Genomic DNA, 23,137 nt, shown 5'->3' on the forward strand with positions numbered 1-23,137 from the left:
GCCGAAAGGCTTCGCTCCCCACCGCCAGCATTTTAAAAGCGGTCTGGGATAGCAGGGAATTGCGCTGCGCTTTCCCGCTATCCAGGACCACTTTTAAAATGCTGGCCGTCGGGAGCAAAGACTTTTGCCCACCGCCGGCCTTCAGAAGAGGTCCTGGACCTCTTCTGAAGGCCGGCGGGGGGCAAAAGTCTTTGCTCCCCCCCCGCCTGCCTTCCCGGGACAGCGGAGACTTCTCCGCTGTCCCGAGGCGATCTTAAAATGCTGGTGGGCGGCAGCGAAGGCTTCGCTGCCTACCCCCAGCATTTTAAAAGCGATCTTAAAATGCTGGTGGGGCAGCGAAGCCCTCCTGTCCCCGGAGCCTGCAGGGCGGTAGGTGGGAGAAGGGCTTTTCTTCCCACCGCCAGCCCTCAGAACAGCCTTCTGAAGGCTTGTGGTGGAAAGAAAAGCCCTTGCCTGGTCTGAAGGCGGTTTCCATAGGAACGCATTGATTTTCAATGCATTCCTATGGGAAACCGTGCTTCGCAAGACGAAAAACTCGCAAGAAGAAAAAACTTGCGGAACGAATTAACTTCGTCTTGCGAGGCACCACTGTATAGTGCATGGGTAGGCAAACTAAGGCGGGGGGGGGGGCTGCATCCGGCCCAATCGCCTTCTCAATCCAGCCCACGTATCAGCGTGTTTTTACATGAGTAGAATGTGTGCTTTTATTTAAAATGCATCACTGGGTTATTTGTTATCAGGAATTCGTTCATTCATTTATTTTTCAAAATATACTTATTTCTCAGTCCCCCTCTTCTCTTGAAGCAGCTCCGCGGAATACTTCCCGGGACACGCGGAGACAAGGCTGCGGGTGGAAGACCGCAATCCTCGGGAAGCTTTTCAGGACCGGCCCACCCAGGAGGCGGTGCCTCAGGCGGCAGAATCCTGCCGGAGACGCGGGGGGCGGGATCCGGCGAGATCTCCCCACAGCGGCCACTTCTGCCTCGTCCTGGGGCGGGGGATCTGCTAGTCCTAGGCCGCCTTTTTCTTCCGCGGGGCGCGCGGCGTCTGGCCAGCCGGCGGGGGAGCTGCGCGCGGGCGCCCGGCCAGGCTCTCCCGGCCCGCCCTCGGGGCGCCTCGGCTCCGCGTCCTTCGCTCGCGCGTCCACACGCCTCTCGCGCCATGGCTGGCGGGCTGCTGCTGCGCCGGGCGGGCGCTTCGCTTTCCCGCTGCAGCCGCTTCGCGACGGAGGCGCCCGGCGCCCAGCCCAGGCCTCCCTACGGGAGCCGGCAGCCCCAGGCTCGGCGGGGCGCCGCCGCAGCCCCCGGCGCCCACCAAGAGGCTTTGGCCGGCAGCGCGCCGCCTCCCGGGCCGGACCGGCCGAGCTTCCTGTGGGCGCGCTACGGAGAGCTGAAGCGGCTGGTGCAGGGTGAGCCGAGGGGCTTCGACGGGGGAGGAGGCGCCCGGCCCCGGCCCGCTCCCTTCCCTCGGGGATGCTGCCGCCCCCTTTGGCTTCTCTCCCTTCTCTCCTCCCGCAGGACCCCCCGTTTCTTTTCCCCGTCCATGTACTTTGCAGCCGTTCCCTTCCTGTGGTACCTTTTGGCCGACCCGAGGGAACCCGGTTCCTGACACAGTTTTAGTCACTCGCGCATCTCGCTTGCTGCTTTTGCTGTGGTGAATCTGCTCCGGAGCCTTCCTGCTTTCTGCTGCCATTCAGGCTGGGTCGTGGGATCCCCTCCCCTGTGTTTTGGAGACATGTCCGGGCAGGGAAAGCGGGAGAAGGGGCTGCTTTGTGTCTGGCTTTTCGGGCCGGGCTTTGGAGGGTGGGAGGAAGAGAGCAAGACCCACGCGGCGGCTGCAACAACAACAGGGAAAGGCTCACATTCCCTGTGGCGTGGATCTATTAAGTCTTTACGGTGCCACGGGACTCTTCTGCATATTTTAAAAAAGTATTCTATCTTTAAATCTGCCTGATTAATACAGGTGGTGGAGGCACTTATAAGACTGACTGGAACAGATGATTCATCTGAACACGGTAGTACTAATCACCCCCAGTCCAAAGAAGGAGATCCTGATTTCTCAAAAATATGATGCACACATTTTGGGTTCTCCTTCTGAATTCCAGGTATTGGGGGCGTTCTCCCAGTCCTTGTCAGGGACCAGCCAAAAGTATGCATCTAGCAAGCTTGCTGGGGCAGGGGAGAACAGTGCAATTTTAGAGTGCCTTATAAACCACTAAACATAGATTAGTTACTCCTTAACATGATTTAATCAATCTGTTCTAGTTGCAGCCAGGGATGGGCTATAGCTCAGTAGCAAAGCTGCTGTTGCCTCTTCTATTTTCTTCCCCTTTCTCCCTTTTTCTGTGGTCAGGATTTTTATCAATATTACAGAGATCGGGAGGAGGCATGGACTGGCGAGTGGACTTAATTGTGCAATTTATGTTAAAACATGTGATAAACAATTAGAAGGTAATGTAATTTCATGGTATGACAATGCCAGCATTACATTACCACCATTACTATTCCCCAGTCCTCAGCATCTCTAGATAGGGACAGGGAAAGACCCGTGCCTGAAGCCTTGGAGAGCTGTTGTAGAGAGCGTAGATGCCTCAACTTAGCTTAAGACGACTTCCTATTTTCACACGTTTTTATACATGTTCATCTACGGAATTGAAGATTCTAACAAACCCTGTAGAGATGATGTTAGCTTCAAAGTAAACCAGAGCAAAATAGTGTGCTTTTGTATATTTAATGTAACCTTAACAGTATTTAATCCAGTTTTGTAATAAGGATGGACATACTTATTTGGATGCACAAAGTGATCAAACTCCTGCTCTTAATTCCTGACTTTCTCCTAAATGCTACACAAATTGCCATGTCTCTCTCTCCTCTCTTCTTCCCCTCCCACTGTCATTCCTCTGCACCTCACAAAAATATGCATTACAAAGCTTTTCAGTTCCTTCCTTCCTTCCTGGGCACTGCCAGTTTCTTGAACTGTGGCATCGCTACCCACAAAGTTTATTTGACCACACCAGGCTGTCTGACCCAGCAGTTCCCTCTGTGCTTTGCCTGTTGACCACAAAGAATCTTACGCATTTCAGCATTTGCTGAATACAGTAATTTTTATTTCCAGCTCAACCAGTTTATGGGGGGGGGGGGATGACAGAAGGCAACGTGTATTCCGTGCTCCGAGATGAGCTGACTCATCACTTGGCATAAGGCAGATTCTTCATTAGTGTGCCTGCTTGCACTTGACAGGGTTAACTAATGCAGGATGTCTGCTGTTGCACAAGTGCTATGTATTTCGAGCAGCGAAGTGTATGCGCTGCCCAGGTATAGCAGTCTGTACTCTTAAAAGACTGAGAGCTGTGTGGGCAAATGGCTGCTTTATATTTTGGCTGTGAACCAGTTCTACCACTTGTTCAAGCTCCTCCCTGAAGGACTGAGGAACACAAGGAGCTGCCTTCTACTGAATCTGACCCTTGGTCCCTCTGGCTCAGGATCGCCCATGTGGACAGGCAGGGGCTATCCAGGATCTCGCACAGGGCTGCCTGGACATGCTATTGGGGATCAAGCCTGGGACCTGCGTGCAAAGCAGACACTCTAGTTGAGAATGGCCAAGATCCATTCTGTTTCCAGTGGTGCCCATCCAGCTTCCAAGCCAGCCATGAATGTGAAGCCATAATAGCGTTTAGAGAAGAACTCATTTGGAGGAGGAGAGGGGTGGCAAAGGCCCTGTGGGGAGATTTAATCTTTGCTGTCTAGCAGGCAGTCCCAAATGGTGGTTCATGGAGATAAGCTTCATTTAGGTGGTTAAAAGAGTGACTGCAGATTTGTGCTTTTGTGTGCATGCACACTTCTGTGTATCTGAAGAAGTGTGCATGCACACGAAAGCTCATACCAAGAACTAACTTAGTTGGTCTTTAAGGTGCTACTGGAAGGAATTTTTTTTGTTTTGACTATGGCAGACCAACACGGCTACCTATCTGTAACTGCAGATTTGTGGTTGAAGAAGGGATGTTTTGCCTCCTAAGTAGGAGGCAGGAAGCCTCTGAATACCAGCTGCTGGCCATCAGAAGTGGGGGAGGAGAGTGCTGTTGGCTTCGGGTTCTACTTGTGGGCTTCCTGTGGGCATCTGGTGGACTACTGTGAAAACAAGATGTTGAGCTAGATGGGCCATTGGGTGATGGACCCAGCAGCCTCTTATTATTATAGAATGGCACTGAATGGCCTTCATATTGCTCATTTAAATAAGGAGGAATCCAAATGACTAGTTCTTAATTTCTAAGAAACAGAATAAATTAAGGCTTGGGGTGGGGTGAGGCTGAGGTCTATTTAGGAGCCATCATGTCTGCTTTATACCTTAATCCTGTATATGTGGAATCTACCTGTGGTCACTCAATAGTAAGGAAAGGCATGCACACTATACATAGTTAGAGGCATGTTTCTTTGTTGTATCTTCATATATTTGAGGACTTAGCCCTATATGGAAAGCACATTCAGAGGCTGAGACGTGGCAGACATAAAGCCCTGAGGGTAACAAGGACTCCTGGCTATGCAAGATGCCTCCTGAAATGTTCAGTAGTAACAGATTGCTGGTGTGCAAGAACAGACTTAGAGGTGGGGAGACTCTCCAAGGAGGTCAGATAGACAGTCACTTGAAGTATTGCAATAAAATGAAATCCAAAAAAATAAACGAAGTAACGCAAATTCAATTAAAAAAACCCATTATCAATATTTAATGTGATGGATGTACCATCTCCCTCCTGTCTTCAGCCACAAATCAACAGACACACCACAGACCACCTGCATGAAGCTCATGAACCACTGATGGTCCATGGACAGAAGTTGGGGAACCCTTGATTTAAAGCATTCTTATACCACCTTAACCTGGGAACTTTTTTTAAAGGTGCTGGGAACTGTAGCTTTGTGAGTTCAACACCCTGAACTAACTAAGTATGGTACACTGGAGGGGGGCAGGGGGAGAGTGAGGCTGAAATGGAGATGGTCCAATTTTGTGATAATTTGGGCCCTAGTTCTTACATAAATGGCATACCATGACACAGGTAGTGGTTCACATGATGGGTTGATCCTTCATAGAAAAACACTCCATAGAAAGCTGGCATACTGGGGAGAAGGCTAAGCTGGAACCTTTCTCCCTGCCTTGCTACTTCTGTATTCAAGGTTTTCTTTTTTAAGGAGAAGCATTTAGTTATATGACTCCTAGCAGTCATCTGAAGTTGTGCAGCTCAGATACAGATTTATCACACCATTGAGAACTAGGTTCTGGGCTCTTCCTATTCTGTGATGGAAAAGAAGGTCCTGATTAGCTGGAACAGGACCTGTTTTTTCAGGGATCTGACCCTTCCCTTAACAACTAAATTCCTATTTCTTAGCCTTCTGCCTTTCAGAGAAACCAGTAAGAAAATGGCCATGCACTCCTTTCAACCTGTCTATAGCCTGGTTAGCACATAATGCTAAATCATGTTTTACTTAGCTCAAGTGGTGTTTGTTTGAATGCCTGATCTCAGCCCAGCTGGGTAACCATGGCTTCTTTTCTGGTTACAAACCACAAAATGAAGCCATGGTTTGATGTTGGCTTAAGAACCATGACCTGTTTTAACTGTGGTTTGACATTATTTCCAAACCCAACAGGCTTGCTTAACTATTATTTGCTTGTTTCCTGTAGCCACCCATGATGACACATAGGCAAGAGCATCTGGAAACCAAACCAAGCTTTGGAGAAAGGAGCCACGGCTTATTTGTTCGTCTGCAAGATGATTTGTTGAATAAACCATGGCTTAGCATTATATGCAAACGCAGCTGTAGAGGACTTATCCCACTAACTTTGGTTCATGAGTGAGGGACACGTTTTGTCAGTTACCCACTCTCTTAACAATCTGGCTCCTGAGGTATTTTATTTTGTATAACAGACCCAGGGGGTCACCTCACCCCTTGTTCCTGGCTTGGGAATCATCTTTTCCTAGACGAATTCTCCCCTTCTGGCTAGAATGAAACCCAGGTAGTCTGTATTCCCACAGGTTCTACCTCCCCTGGCACAGACTTAGCCTTCCAGTCTAAACACCTTCTCTGGACACTCAACCCAGTCTTCCTATCTAATCTGTGAGACTCCTTCCTCTTGCTGTAGATTGTCTCCTCAGTGTGGTTGTTCAACTCAAATCAGAACCAGTTCTCCCTCAGACAAATTCTATCCTAATCCCTTTCTCCCATCTCAAATCAAGCCCTATCTAAAAACTCCCTCAGAAAATGCTCCTTGTATTCTCCCTCCCATCCATGCAATGAGTCGGGTCCCCTCCCCTCCATCCCTGGATCACAATTTTATTACCTTTTGGAACTAAATAAAACCATATATTTGGCTATTTTTGGTGAATCTCTATGTTTCAAAAAATGGGATTTTCTTGCCTTATTATGGCACTGGGAGTGCAGTATAGGTTGTCAAAGGGCGAGAAATGTATAGAAATGGTGGTGTGTGCGTGTCATGGCAGCATAGCACACAATCTCAGGAGGCCAACGTTTCTGATGTGTTGGGTACCCCTACTTTTGTCCGTAAGAGGCATCCATTTGGAAGTGTGCGGTAATTGCTTGTGCTTCCATCTTCCTCCAGATTTGCTTCCCCCAGGGGTCTGCAATCTTCTGAACCCTTCAACAATCTACTCCAACAATGAGATTTCCCTGAGTACTATCGGAGTTTATGGATTTGACTATGACTACACACTGGCGTTATACTCACCTGCCCTCCACTCTTGCATCTACAACACAGCTCGGGACATCCTTGTGGAGCAGTATAAGGTACCTCTAGAGCTTGCATGTCCTGTTGACTAGAACACGAGAAAAGTAATTGGCAAAATTGGAGGGTGCTTGGCTTGGACAAATGGTGGGAACTGAAGGTTTGAAAACCTTTGGGTGGGGGTGGGGAGCCTGTGGTCCACAGGCCAAAGTTAGCCCACCAAGGGTACCTGCTTGATCCATGAGCCCGTTTCCCCCAAAACTTGCCCACCTGCCCCCACACCTGACATCATATGTACACTTAAACCATGTTCACAATTGTGCATTGGCAAGGGAAATCAGGCTTCGGATATACCGCCCGTCAGCTGAGCAGCGCTGAATTGGCTGCTGAAGTGCTCCCTGTGCGGAACTTCCTCATACACCGGATGTCTGCAGAAAACAGGCTGTGGCTCTACCACCCATCAGCTGGTGGGCAGTGAAACTGGAGCTGCAGGCATTTTAAAGCACAATGCAGGACTCTTGTACTGTACTTTGAAGTCAAAGGCACTTGCTATCATAGTGACACCAGGTGGTTGGCAGCCAAGGCCAGGATCTGACCAGTGGAGCTAGAAAGGCTCCCCAGCCCTGCCTTAGGCTAAGCGAGACATGAGAGGAGGAGGCAGTTGTGTTTGTATGCTTGTCCTGTTCTGTGTAAACTGTATGTGTTTGGTTTTTGCATCAAAAGGAGCGTTCAGGTGGACGAAGCTGAACCCTCTGCTGTCTTCACCTCACTATGCTCTGTCACTGCAGGCACTTTTCTGGCAGCTCAGTTATCCAAAGTGGCCCAGGCTAGAAGAGACACTTGAAGCATTGGGGAAAGGGGAGGGTTTAGCACTCCTCATTCAAGTGCTAGAAAGTTAACTTTTACCTCTTGTCTTATACGTGATCAGGGCAGACAGACCAAGAGGGCTTCTCCTTTCATGCCTCCTTTGCCTCTTAATGGGTAGAATGTGCATTTGCCCTTCATGCTTGGGAACCTGTATGGGCCTCCCAATGTTGTTGTACTCTCAACTCCCATCATCCCCAGAAAGCAGCATGGCTAATGGATTGGGGCTGATGGGAGCTGTAGTCCATCAACATCTGGAGGGCCACAGAGGTTCCCTATCCCTGCTGCCTGTGCTTGCCTCTGGGATCCCAATTGTAGCTGATAAATATGGATAGCATGGTTCCAAGCAATTCCCCGCATTGACTTCAACGAGAAAAAGTATTATCTTTGAAATCCGCTTCCAAATGACACTTGAAATGCTCTAGACCTTTTAAACTGATTGACCACCTTGCAAATTGTATGTTTTCTTCTGTCCCATCAGTATCCAAAGGGCATCCTGAAGTATGAATATTGGCCGAACTTTGCCATCCGGGGCTTACACTACGACATTGCCAAGGTGAGACAGAGACAGGTGGCTTGTCCTGTTGTTGTGGCTTGGAAGGAGAGCAGAGGCTGGAAGAGCAGAGCTGTGTGTGCATGTGTCAAATCTCACTTTAGCCTGAAGTCACCAGGTGTTCTTAGCCAAACTGCAATGGCCCAATGCAGTAGTGTAATGAACTTGGAACATTTTAAAAGTCTTCTTAAATGCATGCTAAGTATTATTACTTGTCACCTGTGCAAATAAGGGTCACTTTCAGCAGGGGGTTAATTGTAAGCCAAGGAAGAGTTTGTTCTTTTTTCCGTTGTGGTCATCCATGTAGCACAAATGTGGGCAGGCAATGCGTTATGTATAGGGCTGCCTCTGAAGACGGTTTGGAAGCTTCAACTGGTGCAGAATTCGGTGGCCAGGCTGCTCACCAGGGCAAGACGGTTTGAGCATATTACACCAATCCTGGCCCAACTGCACAGGCTGCCAGTTAGTTTCTGGGCCCAATTCAAAGTGCTGGTTTAGACCTATAAAGACTTAAATGGCTAAGGACCACAATACCTCAAGGACCGCCTCCCCCCATGTGAACCTCCTCAGACCCTGCAATCATCATCTGAGGCCCTTCTTTGTGTGTGTCCTCCATGTGAGGACCAGAGTGTCCTTTTCTGTGATGGCTCCCCACTTGTGGGATGGCTCTCCACAGAGAGGCTCACCTGGTACCTTCATTACCTATCTTTAGGTGCCAGGCAAAAATGTTTCTCTTTAGCTAGTCCTTTGGCTTTGGCTGATCAGGGCGGTCCAACTTCTCATACCAAGTGGGCTGCACGTTGCCTTGTCTCATGGGGGATGGGATCACCAAGATTTGACTCACACACCCGGCCCTGCTTTGGGATGAAGGCACTTGGCTCCTTCCCAAAGTTGGGAAAGCACTAACTAGGCTTTGGGAAGGAGGCAAAAGGAATCTAGGACCCTGTCAGTGCCCTCACACCTACTTCCCAAAGCCCAGCGCCTTGCTAATCCAGCTTTGGGAAGGCAGTGCAAGGATGGGGCATCAAATGTTGCAAAGGGCCACTGTAAAAGGCTTTGGGGGCCACATGGAGCCCTTTGGCCATGCGTTAGACCACCCTGTGTGTCCTTTTAGATGTGTTTGTGGGAAGAGTGTTATTTGTTTTGTTATTGCTCTTGTTTTTATAATGTATTTTGTGTTCATATTTTGTATTTTTATGTGGTGAACCGCCCTGTGATCTTCAGGTGGTGTTATACAAATTCAATAAATAAAGTGTCATTTCATGAACTAATTTGCAATATAGGTTTCCTGTGTGCTGACTCCACATTTCTCTTCTGTCATCCATACAGGGCTTGCTCATGAAGATAGATGCCTTTCATTACATTCAGCTGGGCACCGTATACCGGTAGGTGCTGCTCACATCGGCCCCCAATGGCTGAGATGGAGCAGAATTTCATAGCTGAGATATTGGAATTGAGGCTGTTCCTAGACCTAATTTTTAATATTCTTCTGTGTGGTCATGCCTAAGATATAACCCTGACTCCCAGGAAATAGAATTTGCAAGTTGGGAAGCAGTCCCAAAGGCATGCGGTCCTTTTAATCTCCCTTGCAAACTCTGGTTATATTTGTGTTAGCCATGGCTAGCTGTGGTTCACATGGAATATTAAACCATGGTTAAGTCAAACAAAGCAAGGAAGAGGGGAAGGAGCATCCATCCCTTGCTCTGGCTCAAAATTTGCAAACTAGTTTGTAAGGAGACCACATCATGTCTGCACCAGTCAAACTGGAATTCATAACTTCGTAGCCACATCACTCACATGCAGTACTTTGATTCAGCTGCGAAATGATGCGCTCCTGGCGACACTTCCAAGCTCCTAAACCTTTCCCCTTTTGGGCATTCCGCAGGGGCTTGAAACCGGTTCCAGATGACGAGGTGCTGGCGTTGTATGACGGTACCCTTCATATCCCCCTCCACCAGGCTAGTGGCTTCTATGGAAAGGTTGGTTCCCTTGCTAGCGCTGGAGCTGGTTTGAAGGCCATCGGCCAGTGTCTCTTGTTTCTGTTTCTGACTGAGATGTGGCAAGAGGGGACCAGGTGCCAGGAGAGTGTAGCTCCTTTTATTTGCCCTCCTATGTATTTCTGCTATCCAGGTTCCACCAAGTTATAAAGGGAGCTTAGTTGGCCTGCAATTGCATCTACTTTCTAGGCTGGACCTCCATATTCACCTGGTTTCTCTACCAAGTATTTGGTAGGGCATTGCATTGTTTTAGGAGTTTTTGCAGGGAATACTGCAGGATGCATGGCAAACTGAGATGCTGGAGTAAGGATGACGTGGTCTTCTTTGAAAAGGGGCATCCATAGTGAAGTTTTCGTCATGTTGGCAGAGCACCCACATGCCAGTAGTGGCATTGCCCTTGGAGCCAGTCCTAGATGTACATAACTAACCAGAAGTAATTTGTCGAAGAGGTGTGAGCCTCTCTAGCCGAAGGTGTAATGTTGCCCTGACTCAGAGGACTCAGGCGCCATCCCGCTCCCCAAGAGTCAATGGCAGATAAAGCAGACTTGGCCCCTTTAAATAGGGTTGCCATACGTCTGGTATTCAGCCTTCGTAAACAGCGTCCGGGGGGAAATCAATGAATGTCCAGGAAAATCCGGGTGTGTGGCAGCCCATGTCAGAAGTGTCGGTTTTGGTGAATTTCATTAAAAACAATGACCAACTTTGCCCCCCACCCCACCCCCGCAAAAAAGAGCTCAACTTTTGTGTCCAGTTTTTCACTTCATGGGCACAGAGCCAGCAACTGAGATACAGCTGCAGCTCCTGTTTTAAGGCTCGGTCTGAGGATGACTGTTGCTGAAGGAACACCTGAGCTCTGCTCTTACTGTGCAGGTAGCCTGAGCTGTGTGTGTGTGTTTTTGGCTCAACATGAGAGGAAATCGTTACTTTATTTTATTTATAAAATTTGTATGCCATCCTTCATTCAAAGATCTAAGGACAATCCACAGCATAAAAATACAAGATAAAAACACAAAATGCATAATAAAAACAAGAACAAACCAAACCAATGACCTCCTCCCCCCACTCTCAATGCACCACTTTCACATCCTAAGGTACCACCGTCCTGGTCCTGATCCTGATCAGAACATTCCATAGGTGCTATTTTATGTTTTTAAGACAAATGAAAGAACATGAAACTATGCCTTTAACATAGTGTGTTGTTTGACACTCGGAATGCAGTGTGGGTAGGCAAGAACTTCCCGGTGAAATAGTCTTACGGCAGCCCCTTTCCCTGCTCACGGAGGGTGCTCTGTACCTCCTAGCTGCCTTTATCTAATCTTGATGTCTCTTGCCTTCCCCATTTTTCTTCAGTCTGGATCTATGTACAGTGGTACCTCGGGATGAGAACGGGATCCGTTCCGGAACCCCATTCGCATCCTGAATAGAACGTAAGATGCATCTGGGCGTGCCGTGTTTCGCTGCTTCTGCGCATGCGCATGACGTCATTTTGACTGTCTGCGCGGGCAGTGAAACCCGGAAGTAATGTGCTCCGTTACCTCCGGGTCGCCACGGAGCGCAACCCGAAAATACATCCTGAAGCACATTTATCCCGAGGTATGACTATCTGATAAATCAAATAATGGAAGCGGAAGTAAATATGCTCGCTCTCACTTAATGGTGGATTTTGAAGGTGGTTGGTGAATGTAGGGCTCTGATGTGTAGCTGGACTGGATGAACCAGGAATTCTGCAAAGTTGGACACTTACAGTCCTTGCACTAGCAAGAAATGGGTGATGAGTGCAGGCAGTTCTGATTGAGAGTTGCTGTTCAAGCCAGGAACAATCTTTTGTTTGTCCTTCCCTCCCTTGGTCTTCCCAGGGTCCAGCCATAAAGCAGTTTATGGACATCTTCTCTCTCCCTGAAATGACCCTCCTGGCCGTAGTCAATGACTTCTTCATCACCAACGACATTGATTACGATCCCATCCATCTCTACAAAGACGTCACGGTGTGTTTCCCTCCACTTTCCTGCATATTCTGCTCTTGTTGCTGAGTGTTGAGATGTAGGCTTCTGTGTTGAGAATTGGCGGGAGGATTGTTGCTTGCTAGGTGTCCTTTTTTTTGGTGGGGGAAGGGAGGACTCTGTGTTCTCTGTGGTTTACCCTGCAGGCAAATTGAGGAGGAGGATTTGAGTGCTCTCAAGGGCTCTGTTCAGTTCTTTCTTTTTTACTACTTTGTTGTGGGTGGGAGTGACGTGACGTATCTCGCCACAGCAGAACAGGCTGTCCTGAACCAAGGAGAGAATTGGGAGGGGCTGCCTGCTTAGCTGCCAGGGAGGCTTATCAAGGAGCCCAGCTGCCCCAAGGCACACGGCAGGGGCCTCTTTCTCCTCCTCTGCCTGTGTTTTGAAAAGGCAAGTCTCCTTCTTAGTTGTATCTTTGGAAACTTGAGACATCTGGCTCTGCCTCTCAGACTCACAGCTCCTCTGGAGCCTGCCTGTCTCCTTGATCCAGGGCAAGAGGTCAGAACAGGCATTGTCATAAATAGCATTGCTCCATTGCTGCCTCGATGCACGTAGGCCCTTTGACTCTTCCAAGAGACCTCTTTATTGAGCATTCCTTCCAATTTGTTTGCAGGAAGATTAGATGACAAATGCTCATTAGCAAGCCAACTTTCTGATTTGTTTGTGGGGAGATTAGATGGCATTGTGTTGCCCCACACTTCCCAGTGCATTTGTCCATCACTTTTCTTATCACAAGAAGTCTTAAGGGGGAAGCAGGTTTGCTACACAAGACCTCCCAATCAATGATAATTGCACAATTCTATTAGCCTCCCAGAATGTGAATTTGCCTGTATTTGATTGAATTCCACCTGAAAATAGGGACAGGCTTAGGGGGTTCTCATGCTTGTATTCTACAGTGAGGGGGGAAAGTATTTGATCCCCTGCTAAATTTGCCCGTTTGCCCTCTGATGAAGAAATGACCAGTCCATAATTGTAATGGTAGGTTTATTGTAGCTGAGAGAGACAGAATAACAACAGGAAAACCTCCAGAAACCCAGAAGACAAAAGTCAGAGATTGATGTGCATTATAATGAGTGAAGGAAGTATTTGATCCCCTATCAACCAGCCAAATGTCAGGCTACCTGGTATCTTCACTGTATGTAATGAGCTGAGATTAGAAGCACCTGTAATCCCAGACCTTTGTCTTCTGGGTTTCGGGGGGGGGTTCCTGTTGTTATTCTGTCTCTCAAAGCTACAATAAACCTGTCATTACAAGTATGAATTGGTCATTTCTTCTTGTCTGCACGCCTATCCACACGAGCAATGGAAAGCACTGTCACATTATTTCCTGTCCACACTAGTGGCTAGTAGTTGATGGGATGTATTCACACTGTGTCTTATTGTCCCCTCCTCACAGTACTTCCCCACCTTCCCTAAGTTCCAGAAACGTGAGGCCCATTGTGGGTATGCACACATGTATTCATTTTCCTATGGAGGCAGCCAAAAAATTTTTGGATACAACCTTTCTGTTATGCCAGATTTGCATTAAAAAACAGATGATTTTTTTTTAAAAAAAAAGACCACTGAGGAGTGCTGTCAGGTAGGGGTGTGCAGCAAAATGTCACCACAAATGTAAAAAAAACACGTGTCTGCAGAATGCATTTTAGAGTGCAAGCTGCCAATGGGATGTTGTCAGTGCCGAAAGTGTATACACATGGAGTGCTTAGAAACCATTTTAAACCACTGTGTGCGCACCACTTTTTGGGAAAGTAGCTGGGAATTTCTCTGTGTTTAAAAGAGGAAGAAAGACAGAAACAGGCAAGGACCAAGCTAGTTGTAACTGTAGCAAGGTCTGCTGCATTTATTTAAACAGGTAAAAACACCCGTGAGATTTCTCAAATCAGATTTGGGCTGTGCTTCAAACTGAGAGGTTTTTCCCTTGTAAATGCACACACACACCCCGACACACTGAAGCTGCTATTTGCCCTGTGGAGGAAAACATGCAAGTATCCGTGTCTCTGAACTCCCTCCACCCACATCCCTGTCAGGGAAAGCAGGGCCAAAAAGGAAAGGGTTAACCCTCTTCCTACAGTTCTGGAGTCCCAGTTGGATTCTTGTTACCCCCCACAAAAACTGGTGGCTACTGTTACTTTTTTCTTTTCTTTTTAAAGCAAGTGATCCAGACATGGATCTCTAAACTGGTTTGGCCATTGGAATATGTTGTAAAGCAATGGAGCAACAGAGGCAAGTGATTTGTGGGAGGCTGGGGTCAGTTTGCAAAAGTTTGCAGTGCCTCCCCACCCAACTAGGTAACCTAGCTTGGGATAGAGGGGCAAGTGGGGTGATTCCGGCTCTTAGCCCCCCCCCTTAGCCCAAAGCCAGCTTGGAAGGGGTGCAGAGCAAGGGAGCGGTAGAGCCTTCCTTTCCAAAGTACCATCTCTCAAAAGCAACTTTCAGGGTGTTGGTGAAGCATTGGAAACGCAGGTCAGGGGGAGCTAGACCAGTGTGCACATTGTTAAATTTGTTTGTGTATTTCTGAGGTGTTTTTTAAAAACTATTATTAAAAAAAGTTTTTCAATAGGATGCCATCCGGGATGTCCATATTAAAGGCTTTATGTACAAGTGGATTATGCAGGATCTGGGTGAGTATCCATCTGCCAAGGGGCTGAAGGCAGGGCAACCACACAAGCAGAGGGCTGCAAGGGATGCAAATGGCCTTTCCAGACCTGCTGCCTTTCCCAAGGGGAGAGCGTCCACCCACTAGCTAAGCTGTAGAGCAAAGCACGCTGGTTAGCTAGCCTAGTGTGTCGGAAGTGAAATGTTCCACAATGGGCTGTTTTTCTGCATGAAGTAATTTAGCAGAATGGCACAGAGGCTTAAGCAAGTGAACCAAGCAGTGGACTGCTTAAGGGAGGGCAAAACCAAAGATCAGGCCTGGCTGAAGTCTCTTTGTCTGTGCATTCTCTGTGCCTGGACCAAGCACATTCCACACCAAGAAAGCTAAATTCTGCAGTCACAGGAGAAGCCAGGAGACTGAAGCCCCACCCTTCGTCTCAGAAATCAGAGAGGGATTGGCCAGGTGCTTTCATGTGCATCTGCACAGCAACAAGGGCTAGAAACGTGCTTTAAAAGGGGGGGGTTGCATTGTGCCACATTGTGTACTTTTTGTTCACTTCCACAGGGTAGGCATATACACAAAGCCCAGCCTAAGTCAGAAAACGAAAACAACAATCCTTCCAGCACTGCTCCTTCCCACCCAGTGAACCTCCTTTCACTTTGTCTCTTGGTTCTGTCTGCATGGAGAAGTTTTTAATGCCCATCTTCCCTCTGCAGAGAAGTACATCCTGCGTGGGGATGAGACATACGCCGTGCTGCACCGCCTGGCCAAGTGTGGAAAGAAACTCTTCCTCATCACCAACAGCCCTTTCAGCTTTGTGTGAGTCTGAACGTGGCAGGGCTGCAAGCTAGAAGTAGGCTGGGCATTAGCATTGTCCTGGTCCAAAACTGTTGATCTACAATAGACTTTATTTAAACTCTGCTTAAATGCTGATATTGAACCACTCTGTTGGAATCTCTAGGGCTCTCCTGCATTTTCATAGAATTGTAGAGTTGGAAGGGAGCCTGAGGGTCATCGAGTCCATCCCACTGCAGTGTAGGAATCGTAACTACAGGTGGCCCTCCGACTTCTGCTTAAACACTTCCAATGAAGGAGAGTCTGTCAAACAGCTCTTGCCATCAGAAAGTTCTTGTTTGGTCAGAATCTCCTTTCTTGTAACTTGAAGCCATAGGTTTGGTCCTGCCCTCCGGAGCAGGAGAAACTAAGCTTGCTCCATCTTCCATGTGCTTGAGATAGTTGAAGATTTTTTTAGGTTTGACCTAAAGTGTTACACTACTAGCCCCAGCCCTTTAGGCGGCTCAGGCAGACAGCTTACACTAATTTGGCAGTCTCATGGTAGATAAGAGAATAAAGGAGGAAGATGAACAGGGAGCACTAATGTGGGCTGTGAGAAAGGAGTGAAATGTAGCCGCTCTGAGCCCGGCTTTGGCCAGGGAGGGCGGAATACAAATTAATAATAATAATAATAATAATAATAATAATAAGAAGAAGAAGAAGAAGAAGAAGAAGAAGAAGAAGAAGAAGAAGAAGAAGAAGAAGCTCAAGCTCCTGCACTCTGCTGATTCTTCTGCTGGAATATCTGCTGCCCTTCTCAGGCTTCCTTGGTCTCTGTTGCAAGAGCCCATAGAAGCTCCCTCTGCTGTCTGCTACTGGTGACATTCCCTCTCCTATTCCTAATGTGCCTTTTTCCTTCTTTCCAGCAATAAAGGGATGCGGTACATGGTTGGTAAAGACTGGCGGGACTTCTTTGACGTGGTCATAGTCCAGGCAGACAAGCCTCATTTCTTCAATGATTGTGTCAAGTAAGTGTGGCCCACTCTAAAGCTCCTGCTGTGGGTTCCAGATCCTGTATACCACATTGAGGGATGAGTTCTAGTGCATCCACCTTGGGCGGTTGGGGGGCAGAGCGCACAGCCTGAAGTCTGGGAAGTGGTACTGGCCCTCGCACACATGCACCGTCTTATAGATTACACCAGTCAGTATAGAGACTTGAGCCTTAGGAACCTGGTAGGTTGCCTCTGGCCACTTTGCAGAGAGCCCAATATTCTGTTTGCTTTCTGTTGCGGGGGGGGGGGGGCATTCTGTGTAAATTTGAAATCCTGCTATCTGCCCAACTGCATCATTTCCCTCCTTTCTTTACTTTTAAAAAGGTGACTTAATACTGACTTGCTTGATTGCCCCAAATATTCCTCTGCTTGCTTTTCTGTGAGACAGAAAAAATAAGTGTGTGGGGTGGGGAAGGCTACACACTTACACTGGATTGGGACAGAAATGCTTGTCTGCTTTTATGAAGATAGGGGTGCTTTGTAAATTATACATGACTTCTGAATATTCAGTTTTCACTTCCTGTCATTCTTCCCCTTCTTCCCTATATCTTGTATACTTTCTTCTTTTTTCTTTTTTTTCCTTTTTCCTTTTTGTGTCTTACTGACATTTAAACCACATGGAGGTTTTATTACAATCAATAGGTACATATATTTTTGTTAAATAAATAAAAGAATGAAAATAAGTCTTTAAGGAGGTGCATCTTAAATTGCACTTTTTATAATATTGCCAAATGCAATACAAAGTCAAAGCTCAAATACAAAGCTCCTGGTTCACCTTGGCTCCAAGAGCCACTTCACACAAGAATTTGCAGAAAACATCTACACAATCTTATGTGTAGGTTGCCCACAGAAACAGTGTGAGTGAGAATGATTTTGTGGGTTTGGAGGCCAGGTGCTGGGTCCCAGGAGTTCATGCCCCCTAGCTCTGGGAAAGCAGAGGGTCTTGTTGGCACCCCCCACCCACCCCCCACTTGCTTCTCTCCTCAGACCTTTCCGGCGACTGGATGCTAATGGGGATCTGCAGTGGGACAAAATAGCTAAGCTGGAGAAGGGACAGGTATATAAGCAGGTGAGGAAATGGATTGTGGACGATAAAAATGTCATGGTGGTGGGATTGTCTGTCTTCTGGAAGAATGGAATTAATACACCAGATCTTTCCATGCTTGCAACTTGGGCGTGTCAGTCCTTCAGCATATCATCATCTGTGTACACACACACACACACACACACACACACACACACACACACTTTGTCTTTTCTCCACTTGGATATTCTTGAGGCAGCTTTGGATGGATGTCAAATCAGATACCTAAGGGATGGGGGAAGTAATCTCCTCTCTCGCAGGTCTAATCCAGTTCCACCCTATGACAGGAGCCTGTGTGGCCCTTCAGATGTCAGGCCCTCTCTGTTTCTCTCTCTCTCTCTCTCTCTCTCTCTCTCTCTCTCTCTGGTGGTGAGGAAACGGCCTAGTCTGGCCTCACTGTCGCCATGGCACAGTGGGCAAGCAAGGGAGAGGAGAAAAGCCCACTGCGGGCTTCTTGCCCAGCGCTCTCTGTTTCTGGAGGTTGGCACCAGGCTGCCTTCTCCATACCAGCAAGTAATTCCATATATTTTGTCAATTCTAGGTCAAAATTCAGCCTCTTATATTTAACCTCATTCTATATTAATGTAAAAATTGTGTAGCCATTTTGTTCCTGTATTTATAGAACTCCTTTAACTGACATCACCTGTCTGGTGATTTTAATGCACCTTTTCTCATTCCACTGTCAAAAAATAAAATCTAGGGCAACCTCGTTGACTTCCTCCAGCTTACAGGCTGGCGTGGATCCAAAGTTCTCTACTTCGGAGATCATCTCTACAGTGACCTGGCGGTGAGATCTTTGGGCCTTTTTCTCTGGGGCCTGTGGGAACTGTGACCTGACTGAGTTGAAGGGAGGGGAGGGGGGGTGAAGTTGCTTTGGGCTTGCACATGCCTTCCTCCTTCCACTGTACCCGTCTCCCCACAGGACCTGATGCTGCGCCATGGCTGGCGAACAGGGGCCATAGTTCCCGAACTGGAAACAGAGACCAAAATGGTGAACACAGAACAGTACTCACAAGCACTCACCTGGCTGCAGGCCTTGACCGGCTTGCTGGAGCGCATGCAGGTAGAGGAAAGTCCACTTGGTGGCTGAGAATGGAATGGGGAAGGGCACAGAGCTCTTCATGGAGGGCTGGTCTTGAGAGATGGCAAAGGATGCTAAAATAGTATAGCAAAAATCCTAAAATGCTAAAATTGTAGAGTTGGACGGGACCCAGAGGTCATATGGTCCAACCCCCTGTAATGCAGGAATCTCAACTAAAGCACGCTTGGCAGATGGCAATCCAACCTCTGCTTGAAAACCTCCAAGGAAGGAGAGTCCACCACCTTCTGAGAGAGTCCCTTTCACTGCCAAACAGCTCTTCCTGTTAGAAAGTTTTTCCTGATCTTTAGTCGGAATCTCCTGTCTTGTAACTTGAAGCCATTGGTTATAGAATCAATCCATTGGTTATAGAATCAATAAGGTGCCCTAAAGACCAGTTAACATAGAAGAAATGAAGTTTCTTGCTAGCTTATGGGCTGTGGTAAAAAGGCGGATTTCTTCTGCAGAAGTTGGTTTAGTATATGGTTTAAAGTTTTAGAGCAGGATGGGATCATCAAATGCATTTCTAACCACTTGGTTTGTTTCTCCAAAAGATGTTCAAGGATCCAGAAGCTCAGAAGGTGTTGCAGGACTGGATGAAGGAGCGACAAGAGCTCAGGTAGCATTTTATCTCGGCCTTCCCATGCGCTTCAGTGTGCCAGATCCAGGGTTACAAATAGCCACATGCCTGAGTGTCTGTGGCAAATCAGAGTTTTATCCAGGCCAACTAGCCAAGGATGTTTCGGGGAGCTGGGACGAGGCTGTACATGTGGTGCTTTGCTTTTTCAGTCTGTAGTATTAATGTCAACTTGCAGGGTCATATCTTCTTTGCATGCTTGAATAGATGAGATGAGATTTACAATTTATACCCTGTTTTTCTGTTAAAATAATACTCAAAGTAGGTTACGATGCAAAACAAAAATACAATGTACAACAACAAAATATGAAATACAAAGGTTGATCTACTTATAGTTGCTTTTCCTTCTGAATTCTAGCTCCTCATCAGGAGTTAAGAACTCGGGTTAAGAACTTTGCTTCAGGATGAGAACAGAAATCCTGCTTCGGCGCCATGGCGGCAGCAGGAGGCCCCATTAGCTAAAGTGGTGCTTCAGGTTAAGAACAGTTTCAGGTTAAGAAAGGACCTCCGGAATGAATTAAGTACGTAACCAGAGGTACCACTGTATGGGAAAGTTTTTTATGTTCGTAGGAAGCCACCCTGAGTGGCCAGGGCAACCCAAGTCAGATGGACCGAGTAAATAAATAATAATAATAATAATAATAATAATATAATCCATTTATTGTGGGTATGGATACTACATGCACAGCAGTTTCAAGAGGATTTCCAGTGACCTCTGAACACTCCAGTGGTGGTTTTCAGTTGACTGTTGGCGAGAGAAGTTGAACTGAGCTGAATTTAGCATTTTCAAATAGTTTTTCTTAAGAGCATAGCAGGTTGTAAATTTCAGTCCTGTTTCCCACAGCTTTTCACACAAATCTAACTATATTATGGCCTACATCTCTTGCCCAACTAATCATTGCCAATTTCACCATTTCATCCTGTCTCTCATTCTTGTAATAACATACTTTTTAGAAATTGACTTATCGGTATGTTCCATGAAACCATATTGTTTATTGACGTCAAATGTTTCATTCACTTGACAGTATTGCAACCAATCTGTCACTTGTTGCCGACTTCTTCCATCTTTTTCAGGTTTACACTAGTATCTGTAAAGTCCAGTAATTCTCTATACGTTGGCCTTCTTTTTTCCATATTAAGTTTTTCACTGCAATTGCTTTGATGGGTCAAAGCCACAAATGTGTTTTCCTTTCTATCAGGTTTTTATATTTTCCCCAGACTCCATAGATATTTCTCCTAATTCCATGATTCATAAAATTCTTACGTATTCTTGCTTTGCCATACCATAGAAATTCATGCCAACCAAATTTAACACCCCTCCAAATTGAGTGTTCTTCAACTTTATCCATTCTTTTAACCAACACAAGCATGCTGCTTTGTAATATAAATGCAGATCTGACAGAGGGAAGCCTCATTTTTCCCTAGTATCAATCAATATCTTATATTTAATTCTTGGTTTCTTTCCCTGCCAGATAAATCTAAAAATATCCTTCTGCAAAGAAATATCCTTCTTTAAAACAGCGTAGGTTATTAATTATTGGGGCAATTTGAAATAAAAATAACTTTTTCAATAAAACACGTTCATTTTTATAACCAAAATTCTACCCAACAGAAAGCTGAGATTCTTGGAGAGGTGCCTTCTTCAACTAGCACTGCATGCTGCAGTTTCCATGAAAACACATTGTCCTGATGCAGCTTGCTAGGTCACCTAGCTAGGCACAGAACCTAGGAAGCCAAAGATTTAATTTTGTATGCTGTTGTCTAATAACTCTTTCTCTTCTCTGTGTCCCCTCAAACTTGCTGCAGGGCACTCACCAAAAACCTCTTCAATCCTCAGTTTGGCAGCATCTTTCGCACCTGCCACAACCCCACCTATTTCTCACGCCGCCTGTGCCGCTTCTCGGACGTCTACATGGCCTCGCTCAGCTGCTTGCTCAACTATGACCTCAACTACACCTTTTACCCAAGACGCACTCCCCTGCAGCATGAGGCTCCTCTCTGGATGGATCAGCTGTGCACTGGCTGCATGAAGACTCCCTTTTTGGAAGAGATGGCTCATATCCGCTAGGGACCTGCGCAGGCAGGGCTGCAGAGGCTCACGACTCTGCCCCAGACCCACAAGTGCAGCAGTGAGGGCTGACTTCTTGAATTAGAGTCCCTGCGGGGTATTCGTCCAATTTTACAAAGCAAGAGTGCTTCCTAGGAATGTCTTAATTGTTAAGGCCTAATTCATCTTTGCCAAGTGGTCTTCAGTATCCAGTCTTGCTTGCAGGCATCAGAAGTGCCTTGCTGGCTCAGACCAAGGTCCAACTAGTCCAGAATTCTTTGCAGGATTCCCAAATCTCAAATTGGCCAGGAGCCCAACAGCAGAGTTTTGGTTGGCCTTCTTCCTGCAGGTGCTCTAGGAAGCTGGGAAGCCTGTCAATTGCTTGTCCGCTGGTGGAGCACCTTGGTCTTGCAGTCCTCTCTGCCCTGCCCTGGGGTGGATAATTTCACAGGCAAACTCACCCAGCAGCTGCGTGGGGGTGGGGGTGAAATGTTATTTTTGCTCCAACTCACAAAACTACTCAGCCCCCACCCCTTGCAGGGGTGTTCTGAAGTGCTTGAAGTTTACCTTTTCCCCACTGCTGGGTTTTTGTGAGGGTGATTTTTGCTTGCAACCATGGAAGGTATGGGGTACTGTGGGGAGGGGCTGGGAGGGAAATATCCTGTCTCTTGGTGGGGGGACAGGAGGTGCTAATGGGAGGGTAGGTGTTTGTAGCTCGTAAGTCAAATTTTGTACCTTTAATAAAGTTCAGTGTGAAACCTGTTCCTGGTTTGTTTATTTGCCAGAAAAAAGGGGTACAGGATCAGAGGTGGGGGGGCACGTGTTTTGGCTCCCAAACTTTCCCTCTTCTACTTTGTCCTAACATGTTTCATTTTTTCTGAACCATTTGCCTGTGATGAGGAGTGGTTTTGGGGTGGATGTATATTCCTCACTTAAAAAAAAATCCTTTTCAAAGTAATCTTCCTTTCTCTTCCTATGTAAATTAAGTAAAGTGTACATTAAGATTTCTTACTCTGTCTAGTGTATTCTGCTTCTGCTAAATATGAGGGTCAATGCAGAACTCTGAAAATTTTCCTGACTAACAGGAAATGCTGATCACATCCTTGCTCTTAATAAGCATTTCCCACACATTCTTAAAATTTAACTTGAGGGACTAGAAATACACTTTCTAATGGCAGCAGCTGTGTATTGTACAGTCCAGGGCATGGATAGGCAAACTAAGGCCCAGGAGTCAGAGCTGGCCCAATTGCCTTCTAAGTCCAGCCCGCAGATGGTCTGGGAATCAGCATGTTTTTACATGAGTAGAATGTGTGCTTTTATTTAAAATGCATCTCTGGGTTATTTGTGGGCATAGGAATTTGTTCTCCCACTTCCCTCCCCCCCAAAAATAGTCTGGCCCCCACAAGGTCTGAGGGACAGTGGACCGGCCCCCTGCTGAAAAAGTTTGCTGAGCCCTGGTCCAGTGTTACTTTGCTGCCACCTCACGGCCACATAATAAGCTGTGTGGAGAGTGATGTCTGGAATGTTACTTCATGCCATGTGCCCCCATAGAAAGATGATGCTACCTTCAGCTGTTTTATGCACACAGAGCTCCAGCCTTGTTCAGCCATTTGTTCTATAGGAGAGTTAAGAGCAGTTTCAGGTTAAGAACAGACCTCCAGAACGAATTAAGTTCTCAACCCGAGGTACCACTGTATTGGAAATTGGCTATCATATCTCCTCTTTT

The 23,137-nt window shown here is 46.9% G+C and overlaps 1 protein-coding gene and 2 long non-coding RNA genes across 3 annotated transcripts; all 3 read left to right on the plus strand.

Moving 5' to 3' along the window:
* The first annotated feature begins 1,096 nt into the window (after nt 1–1,096).
* LOC310834807 (5'-nucleotidase domain-containing protein 2-like) lies at nt 1,097–22,173 on the plus strand. Its single transcript, XM_083719182.1, has 14 exons — nt 1,097–1,408; nt 6,607–6,791; nt 8,075–8,149; nt 9,476–9,531; nt 10,032–10,125; nt 12,000–12,128; nt 14,704–14,764; nt 15,456–15,558; nt 16,440–16,541; nt 17,553–17,634; nt 18,350–18,436; nt 18,572–18,712; nt 19,282–19,346; nt 21,171–22,173. Exons 1-14 carry the CDS (start codon nt 1,162–1,164, stop codon nt 21,430–21,432), a joined length of 1,689 nt encoding a protein of 562 aa, XP_083575308.1. The 5' UTR covers nt 1,097–1,161; the 3' UTR covers nt 21,433–22,173.
* LOC310835267 lies at nt 1,919–6,221 on the plus strand. The gene is made up of 2 exons (XR_014559475.1): nt 1,919–3,826; nt 3,994–6,221. It is a non-coding gene; the product is annotated as an uncharacterized lncRNA (long non-coding RNA).
* On the plus strand, nt 12,135–13,621 carry LOC310835360. The gene is made up of 2 exons (XR_014559597.1): nt 12,135–12,520; nt 12,551–13,621. It is a non-coding gene; the product is annotated as an uncharacterized lncRNA (long non-coding RNA).
* Nucleotides 22,174–23,137: the final 964 nt, after the last annotated feature.

The sequence above is a fragment of the Podarcis gaigeae genome (assembly GCF_964106915.1).
Source record: "Podarcis gaigeae genome assembly, chromosome: 17".
NCBI classification, from domain to species: Eukaryota; Metazoa; Chordata; class Lepidosauria; order Squamata; family Lacertidae; genus Podarcis; species Podarcis gaigeae.